Consider the following 10,456-nt stretch of genomic DNA (forward strand, 5'->3'; position numbering starts at 1 on the left):
AGCAGACGCGATTTTGCTGCTCTTGCTGCGTCCAGTGTGAACGTAGCATAGGTGTTGCATCAGGTGGATGTTTAGCTGTCCGTATCGGAAACTGACACGCCATCCATGTCTTGAACTTCATGTATCTTGCCCCTATGCCCAAGAATTACAGATACGTCTCCTCTATCAGTCTGGCTCCAAGATGTGCCCATATCCTGTGTATCTTTAAAAGACAAGAAGGCTGTCCTATTTAGATGACCTCCTTACACACGGTGACATCCACATTGTAAAGGAAGGCCATTTACTCTCTCTAATCTGGCTAACAAAGTAATGATGCACATGATGTATAAAGAATGAACCTAACAGTATAATGAATGCGAATGATGTGACTGGAGCAAGTTATTTACCTGCTGTGCTTAAAGTCGGAGGGAAGCGGCTTTTTCAGCACTTCTGAATTCTCCCGAGTGGTGCACGACTTTACACGAGTGAATAAAGTGAATGTGATTGGTCGTTTATCAAGGGGGCGGGGTTGTTGTGGCGGAAGGTTCGCAAGTACGTTAGATTGTAGCCGTAGATTGTAGAATTCGGAAATGCAACTGCTGGAACAGCCGTTTCCCTATGACTTGAAGCATTTGGTTATATTTTGTGGTTATATCACTTAATTAAGCTCTTTTTAATGTCCTGTGTTTAGTAAAGGTCACATGCACAGTTTTGCTTTAGGGGTGTGCATGGCAGCACTTTAGAAGTTCTGACCGTTAAGGTTACTTGTAAGTTCGACTGTCACTGCGGATTTATTAGATGTGACGGACCATATCTTTCTTTTTCTTTTTTTTTTTTTTTGCTAAACAGAGTTTTGTGATAAACTGAAGTGGATTTTTTTGTATTCGTTTTGCTTCAGTTCTTAAAGGTTAATGAGTCAGAAACTTTACTTCCTGCAAGAGTGGCTGAAGAAATTTAGCCACTACAGGCCTTTAAAAACAGTAATAGTCGATTTTTATTGAATTAGCTTTAAACAAAGTGTCAAAAAGTCACTCATTATGAGTTTCTTCTTTTATTTCCATTAACACTACGTGTCCTGTGTCTCCATGGAGATCGTGGTGCCGTGTTAGACAGGTGCATAAACTGTAAGCATAAATGTGTTGCAGTGAAAACTCCTGAAGTTTTTGGTTTAATGGTGTAAATTAGTAACATTTCTTGACTTGTGCTTCCATCCTTTTTTATCACAGACTCATGATCTGTTAAATAGCAGCAGCTTGAGCCAATTTACTGCCTGGTTTGTCCACTTCTGACGTGTCTGATGGAAGCTGCAGGTGTGAAATGAGGCACGTCAGGTCTCCGTGAAAATTTCTGCTCCCAGTTGGGGCGTCGTTGGCTGCATGCCGTCGTCCCATTTGATTTCCCAGACTATGCTGAAGACAAAAGCTCACCCTCAGCTAAAAAGGCATATATAATGTCTCTGGTTTTACAAGCTTTCTAAATTTTTACCGGAGATCTACTTGGAAATGTTGAATCCATTTCTCTGTAAGCTGCTTTCATTTTTATCTACTAACCACTGCTTTGCCCTTGTAGTGCATTTCCATTGCTCAATTTGCATTATCTCTTATTATTTCGACCCACATAAGACGTAGAAACACAGAGAGCCATAAGCTAACGCTGCAGGTAGTTTATTTAAAGGCAGATCAGATGTAATTGGGCATTTACTAAAGTTTAACATTTGCTAGAAGGATCCCATTGTTCATGGCGAGGATAATAGCTTTGCAGTTACTCTGCTGTTGGTGTCAAATGTTAGACTTTTACCCTCTCATAGAATACATTCCTTTTTTTTTTTTTCAATGCCCATTATTCTCTACATCAATTTTTTCCCTCATCACCCCAGTATAAGAGCGAGATGAGTCACCCCTCTGTTAAATTTACCGGGTCTTAGAAGAAAAGGAAGAAAAGTTCTTCAAATAGAAATCGCTCCATTATTTTGGTCCGATGCTGAATTCAAGATGAGGTCACATCTCTTCACTGTAAGAAAGTAATAAAACCCAACGGCAGTGAAAAGTCAGTATTTAGGTGTTTTTTTAGACAGGGTAACATAAAATTCACACAGCATGTCAATAACAATCGAAGGTCTGCGGCGAGGAGTGGGGAAGAAGGTAGTTTTAAGATGCTTTTTAAGGAAAGTATACCTCAGAATGTCGTCATGTAATCATATACCAATTTGCTTTTATATTTTCTTTCATTCTGGATGGCAGAGCCCTGCATACAGGCGGTCGGGATGGAAATTCTCACTGACTGCCTCTAAGAAAACCAGCCAGCCACTCTGGGATTTCCCTTTGCCATTCATAGCAGCTGAGGATAAACATACAGCTCTGATAGTTACTGTTTGGTTTGATTGGTTCAATGTTTTTTTTTCTTTGTTTTTTATTCATACTCAACCAAATTTGTTCTGCAGACATAAGAATTCATCATGACAGACAAGACAGCAACAATACACATCCTAACATGTGAACTCATTAAAAGTTAAATCATTGAAAACAGGGCTGGAAAGAATTAATCGTGACTAATCGCTTATTGAAATAATCAACTATTTTAGTAATCGATTAATCGTTAACTGGAGTGTAGAGACTGTAAAATATGCCTCTAGCTGACAGAGCTAGCCTGACGTAGTCCTACTCAATTCTAGTCAGAATATGAGTCTGATACTGCTCCATAGAGCTCCATAGAGCTGTGATTATGGGGCGTGTTTCGAACGAACCAGAAAAAAAAAATGCTTCTGCACTCAATTGGATAGACCTACAACCAATAAGAGCAACGGAGTGCGTGACGTATGTTAAGCGACGCATAGTTGTTGTCAACAAAAATCAAAGCGTGCAGTTACATGCCTAGAATAAGAAGATGAGCCTTGATCGCGTTTCTCTGTTCCTCTTCTAAAGTTAATTTGCTGTCGATATCTTCTAGAACAGACCTAATAGCAGAATCTACTCACCTCAACTCTCCAGCGGCAGCCATTGTTGTTGTCACCCAAGCGCGCTTTGGTGACGTGGTTGATTACGTTACTGTTGATCATCTGTCCATCATCGTATAAAGCCCGCCCTGACAATTTGATTGGCCCGCCAGATATTGGGCAAGCATACTCGCGCTGCTATTGAGCAATGCCAGACCGAACTTCCCGACCTCAAACGTTGTGGGCGGGACTAAGTTCGGAATGGCACCCAGGCTAACTTAGAGCAGCAATTATACCAAAATTGTAAAAAAAATATATATATTTAAAATACATTTAAGATTAAAAAAAATGTTTTTATCGGTCAATATGCTCTATCCAGAACTCCTCAAGTAGAAAAGTTCTAGTTTCATCTGGTTTAATTTTGTATAAAAATCTTCTTTAAGGAAGATTATCCGATTATTAATCGATTAATCGAAAAAATAATCGACATATTAATCGATTTGCAAAATAGTCGTTAGTTGCAGCCCTAATTGAAAAACCGTTTTAGCATCTATAGATGCCTATTAACAAGACCGGTCACCTCTGTGAGCCGTTCTGAGAACGCAGTTATCTGTGCTCTACGTTCTGTTTGTCATAAAGAGCTGAAATGGAGAGTTCAGGCTTCCCAATCCTTGAAATGACTTCAAGGAAAATTTTGTTTTTTTTTTATGCGCGTCGAGCAGCAAAAGTTTAGATTTTCTGACTCCAGCTTTGGACGATGGGCAGTTGAAAGTTAATGGAGCAGTCGGGTCATATTCAGAATTCAAACTGCTGAAAGTAGTTTTAATATTAAACTATTACATACTGTTCAATGTATGATAAGTGTTTTTAATTTAGAGTAATTTTTATTTGAATTTGCTTTACTGGAGGCATCCATGTTTGTCAAAGAACACTACTGCCACCTACCGGTTTGTGACGTCACGGTGCGGTATCGGCTGTTGATCAAGTCCCAGTGCTGTATCTGGTGTTTGTCACAACGCGCTATTATCCAAGTCATCTTGAAAACATTCTTCTTCCAAATGTTGGCTACATATTACGGGTTTTTCTCTGGCCAGAAGTTCGATGACAAATCCTCCCTCTTCAAGTTGGCGATCCAATGACCAACCCGTCTGGGTTGGATCGTGAATCAGAAAGGTGAAATAACAAATTTTTTCTTAACTTTTACCCGATGTATTCCAACATCCAACTGCCATGCATGTGGACATTGTCAGTTCTGGTGAATTTCAATGGCGAAGTTCTCTGGAAATCTTAAATAACTGTTGTTGATTTCAGATGTGACTAGTAGTTCCCATTGATTTTGTAAAAACTATGTCATGCCCAACGCTTCAAAATGCATCATGGAGTGCGGTTTCTTTCTGAATACTAACAGATTTTAGTTAATTTTTCACATCTTTACTTCTTCTCATCTTTTTAATACATATTCTAGGAATCTGTGGTTTGAGATAATATGGAGACTTCTAAAACGCTGAGTAACAATTGACTGAGTTTTTAGCTTAATCTAAGATACCTTAAAGCAGGGGTCTTCAACGTTTTCCAGCCAAATGACCCCCAAACTGATGGTGAGCTGAAGCGGGGACCCCCTAATTATATAAATTGTATGAAATGATGTTCTTTCAAACTGGTCCTACAGTCAGTGTATTACAGATGGAGTAATGTAACTAAAGTAATTCCTCCCTGGGATTATTAAAGTATTTCTGGTTCCTTGTTGATGGGACAGGTGTTGTGAATGAAACGGTGCCCAGCTTGAAAGAGCTCCTGTGTGTCGCTGAATGTGTGCATTGATGACTGAAAGACATCTTCTGCCTCCATTTATCTATTTACTACAGTCTGTTGAATTCATGTTAATGTGGATTTAAAGACATTTCAATAAGTCGAAAAAATTACAAAATTATAAAAAAAAAGGTCTAATCAACCACAACTTTTGCGACCCCCATGCAGTACCACCGTGGACCCCCTGTTGAAGACTTCTGCCTTAAAGGAATGTTTTAGGTCTGTAACATGTGAGGGCTGGATTCATCACCAAATAAGTCATGTGACCCAGAGCATTGCTTAACTGCAGTATAAGCTAGAGGTGTAAATCACATCCATCATGGCGATTCGATTCAGTATCGATTTCCTGACCCAACGATTTGATTATTTTCGATACTCAAGAATACACCACGATTCGATTAATCTGCAATTTTTTTTTTTTTTTTTTATACTCTTTTTTTTTACACCTTACAGGCTAAACAAACTTTCAAGTTTGAAATAAATCAATGAAAGCTGTAATATCGTTATGCATTTTTTTTAGAAACAACAGCAAATAACAGAAGTAGAAACGTTGCATTAAAAAATTCTGCAATAATACTGCACATAATCAGTGCAATGAGTGCAATGCAATACCTCGGCTCCAGACGGCCCCGCCCCCTCCACAGACGTTCCGCTGCTCCTCTCCCAAATCGTAGCTGACTGCAGACAGTGCCGCAGACAGGAGGCCAGCTTGTTTTGTTTTTATGACCGAAATTGCGGAAAACAATTGTTGAAGTTTGACTCTCTAGAAGAGCGAGGTGCTCGAGAACGATGGGACCCTTTTTCCACCTGGATCTCCGCTCTTTTTGGCCCTCATGTCCCTCCGTCGTTTGACTAAACTCGCCCCCACTTCCTCGCTGCCTCGGCCCGTATCTAGACCCACAGTGTCTAGCACAGACCACGGTTCAATATTGAGCATAATTTAAAAATGTCTGTGTCAAGCTCACTGCAACACACTGCTGCAGGAGGATAACCAGGAAGCGAGGTAGGAGGGCAAAATAGGTTTAGCGCCACCGCAGCACGGGAGGGAGAATTACGCCCAGGAGCAAAATGGATAAAAGTAGACCGGAGGGGAAAAAAACATGAATCGATGCTCTTGCGGACGTTTCGATGCATCGGATCGTCGGCTGTTGGATCGATGCATCGATACAAAACGTTTATTATTTACACTCCTAGTATAAGCTCCCCTCGATGTATTATTGGGTCTTGTGATACAATGTTAATGATTTTTTTTTTTGAGTATATCCAGTACCAGCCTGGATAACTCTTACTCTGAAGCCTCATTTTCATTCTTTCATTTGTCATTATTAGTGTCAGTGATGTGCGTTGATCTAAAGAGTATTTTTAAGTCAGATATATTTCTCTGTGTCATCCTCTGTATAAAAGGTTCTGCTTTGAAGAGATTCTAGGGGTCTGTCAGGTGCTGCTTCTCTTATCTGCAGATATTTGAAGATCTTTTCTCAGAGGAGTGTGAAGTCCACAATAAAACCTGGAGCTTTTATCACTAGAGCTGTTAAGGATCATGAATTGATGTCTGTGACACTGACTGCAGCATAAAACTTAGAGAAGATTAATTTATTTTAACCTTGAAAAGGCGTAAAGAAGATCTTGTCATGAAGTGACCCCTTAGAAAGATGGCCATAAAGTTTTTTTTTTTTTTTACATAGGTTTAAAATCTGGCGTCACACCTTTAAGAGAAAATGAAGTCATTTTTTCCGCATATTTTATTAATTTAACCACATTTTCAATATTTTTCTTTGTGTTTCAGACTATTTACTTTTAAGACTCTAGATGAAGTTATTTTATTTAACTCCAGGTCCATTTATACCCTTGAACCCCATGTTTTCCCAGTCAAGGCTACTTCATTTACCTGTAAACCAACAATTTCTTACCTTTGTACGTAACTAAGGTTGTTTAAAAGTATATTTTCATGTGTACTGCAGACTGTGCAGATATTGGAAACATACTTGGAATCACTGGTTGTTACAGAAGGTACCAAATGTCCACAGGTCCGACCTGAACAAATGATTAAAATCATTGGAAAACCGATTTAAAGGAGATTTAAAACCGATTTAAAGGAGATAAATTATGAATAATTTGCACCTTTTCTAGGTTAGCATGGTTTCCTAATAAGATGTTAGCAAAATAGACATGAACAGCTGTGCACATTTAGCAAAGGGAAAATAAAGGGAACTGTAAACGTTAAAGTAGTACTAGGTGGGCTTTTTCTAATTGTGTAAGATTAGTGTCTATGCAGCATGTCATAGCAGAAGGAAAAAAGGGTTTTCCAAAGTTTAATAAGATTAATCTGTGGATTCTAAGGCGTGTTACAGTGTCAGAACTGCTGGGTTTTTCCATTTTTAATCCTTTTTTAACTACGACTGTGATCAAGCAAATTAATCACTTCATCAGAATCACCCTACAGTTTATCCAATAAATCTTTGTCAGTTTTCTCTGTTCAATAAATGCAAAAGTTTGGGTGAGTTCCTTTGTAGGTTTAATAAACCTGAAAACATAACAAGCTGTATTTTCATTCTGTTCTAATAAAGCAAATTCATGAAATATATAACAGTTTTCTTCTAATAAATGTTTATAAAAATCCTAGACATTTATTAAAGTAGAGTTTAAATGGGTTTATGTACTTCGATGAGACTCACAAAGCTGGTTTTTGATGTTTTATTATAATTAGGAATTTATTTTGAACTGTTGGGAAAACATCAATGCATGTTTGTTGTTACTTTGAGGATGTAATGAAAGGGTTTTGTTTCTCAGCTTGGCAACTGAATTAAAAGATCTAGTAATTTGATTATTAAAGAACAGAGGGCGGTATGTTTTGTTTAAAGCGATTTGTTTCAGTAAAATGAAACCAGGGATGCAGAGTATGCAAAGAAAAACATCAGTATTGGTGATGATGTCAGCCTTTTATCTGCATTTTGGGGATTTGTTTGATTACGGGAGTAAAGCAATATTAGTAGAGTGGTGTTTTCTTTCACAGAGGCTGAAAAAAAAAATCTAGACGTTTGATATTATTTATTGACAATGAAGTGATATTGACATCTGATCAATATCAAAGTTCATATCTTGGTGTATTTCTAGAAACCGCATTACGTTTCCTTATTGTTTGTCCAACACAGGTGCTTTAAAACCGAAGAGATATGTTTTCTGATTATGTCAAAGAATAATCTGTGATCTAGAAGTCAGCGCATTGGATTGTGTTTTTGTTTCATTCTGTAGCACGGAGCTTCTCAGGAGGACTTCATCCGCGGCAGCCGGGAGAAGAATGTGCGGGACGTTGTGTACGACATCGCCAGTCAGGCTCACGTCCACCTGGAACACGTAGGTGCTGCACATACACAGTATAATAGACATTGTATTCTAGTTGTTGTCTAAACCTTTTTAAATATATCAAATATTCCGGTCTTATTATTAAACAGAATTGGAAATGGGGCAGATTAGGTTATTACCAGCAAAGAAAATGTGAATCTATTTGAAAAAAACTGTTTTCGTTTTACAGAGGCAAATACATTTTTTTTTAACTCAGAGAAAATCAACCAAATGCAATAGCTACTGGAATAATAAGTTGGAGGGATTTTAAATCACCCACAAATAGAATCAGGGAGCTGTTTTTTTTTTTTTTTTTTTATAAAAATCAACTCAAGCCAGTTTATGAGAAAAAAAAAAAGCATTAAAATAAGGCTAACATAAACAGAGTAATTTATATGAAAGTGAAATGAAAGGGTAGATTTCAAACTCTCAACAGATTATATAAGGGAAATATTATCTGGAGGCGGCCAATCCAAACCAGCACAGGTTCGGCTACACAAAGACATTAAATTAGAAGATTGTTTTGTTTTTTGTTGCCAGGATCGACGGAGCACAATTAGAAGTTTAATCCCAAATCTGCTGCCAGTGCCAGACTAAACTAAGCAGAGCTCTAGACAGCTCTGGTTTACAGCAATATAACCAGGGGAGTAGACAGAAAAAACCCAATCAAACATGCTTCTGTGTGCAGCGGACACTTCTTTCCAGGTCAATTATGGGGAATAAAATATTGACGTTCATTGGTACGGATTCTGGTCTGCTTAAGTAACGTTTCTCACCCAGCTTAGCAAGTGCAGTTTGTTGTCAAAACATAGTTTTTTCTTTTGTTTACAAATACCCCAGTCAGCTACATGGATGTTTCCTGGCTTTGGTGCAACTAAATAGAACTTTGGATGACCTTCTGTTTTCCGGTTAGCGTCTTCCAAGGACCCAGTTAACCTAGACTAGATGCGTGCAAAATAGCCATTAAAAATAAAAAATCATATCAAATTTATAGTCCCCACACTGCAAATATATTAGAATCTATCCTTAAATTACAGCCAAACCCATTTACACTGATTGTTCTACATGTGCTGTGCAGGAAAAGCTATGTACTCCTTTCCTGAATGTTGAACACAGATGAAAAATTGGTAACATTCTGCTCTCCCAGTGTAGGTGCAGACATTTTATTTCATTATTCTTCCACCTTGGTAGACATTTAAATTCTCCTTTCAGTTCAGTGTTGGCTGCATCGTTAGATGCATAAAAAATAGTATATTCAACCATACTTATATAATTTCACTCATTAAAATGTAGAGTTAATATATAATAAAACATAAATAATTTGAATTCATGTCCTAACTATTTTTGTTTGTTTATATCTGTGCCTGTGGCTGTGAAATAATAGGGTTTTGTTTTTCTACCTGTCGCTGCACACAGACCCTCGTTGGTTAGTTATAGTTGCTAAAACAGTACAGACCAAAAATCATATACATGAATGTATGCATCTCTGGAGGTTTCCTGTCATCTGACAGCTGCCATCTAATTATAAATATAGAACATGTAATTAATTTACTTAGCATTTATGTTCAACACTTCGGTGGAGATGTACAATTAGCCTGCTCTGCCTGTCACCTTATGACAGAGCAGTTGAATGCTGCTGTAGCTCTAAAAGGGTTTTTCTTAGTAAAACACAAAACCCTTTGCTGTTGACATTTTCAGCAAAGAAAATCCGCATTATTTTTTTCAAGATGCAAATTCTCTCACCAGTCATTTCACAGTTTGCTGGATGCTAAAGCTTTGGCTTTGTCCAGAGACCAGATGCAGTCAACATTCACACACACGAACGTTTGTTTCTCTCAACTCTTGAACTTGTTTTAACTCCCTTGAGCAGCAGTGTCTGGTTTGCTGTTTTTGAAATGAACATCACTGGTCACTAAAACTTTGGCATCTGCAACACAGAGGATTCAAAATGTCCTGCAAATGTCTTTTGCTTGCTGAGAGTCTGCAGCTAAATTGGTTAGAGGATTTTTGGGTTGATTAAATCTAATTAGATCAATGATATGCTCAGCATGTTATAATCTCATTCTCCATTACATTTACATCCCTTGGTTAAATCTCGATCTGTTGTAACAGCAGTCCTTTTCTCCCTCCAACAGAGCCGTGTGTTAAACCGCTCTGCAAACACCTCCTTGTAACGGCTTGAAAAACACTATTAGGATCCCCAAATCCCAAATCCAATTGTGAAAGTGTCAAAACATCTTTGAGCCATAAAAAGGCCAAACCTGTAACTGACAGGACTCAGAGGATCTGTTTTTAACTTCCTAAATTCGTCCTCCAATATATACACCCATGGGTCCAGATTCTTAACCTGACTCTGCCAGATGGATTTGCTCCACATATCCATTTGGAAACCTT

General features: G+C 38.1%; 1 protein-coding gene across 1 annotated transcript in view; it reads left to right on the forward strand.

Moving 5' to 3' along the window:
- The window catches only part of ndufaf6 (NADH:ubiquinone oxidoreductase complex assembly factor 6), a 40,747-nt gene that overhangs the window by 17,026 nt on the left and 13,265 nt on the right, over positions 1–10,456 (forward strand). The window contains exon 7 of the mRNA XM_015371844.1: positions 7,973–8,074. Within this exon, the coding sequence (XP_015227330.1) occupies positions 7,973–8,074 (102 nt within the window). The remainder of the gene's footprint in view (positions 1–7,972; positions 8,075–10,456) is intronic.

The sequence above is a fragment of the Cyprinodon variegatus genome, unplaced genomic scaffold (assembly GCF_000732505.1).
Source record: "Cyprinodon variegatus isolate N-32 unplaced genomic scaffold, C_variegatus-1.0 Scaffold0, whole genome shotgun sequence".
Lineage (NCBI taxonomy): Eukaryota > Metazoa > Chordata > Actinopteri > Cyprinodontiformes > Cyprinodontidae > Cyprinodon > Cyprinodon variegatus.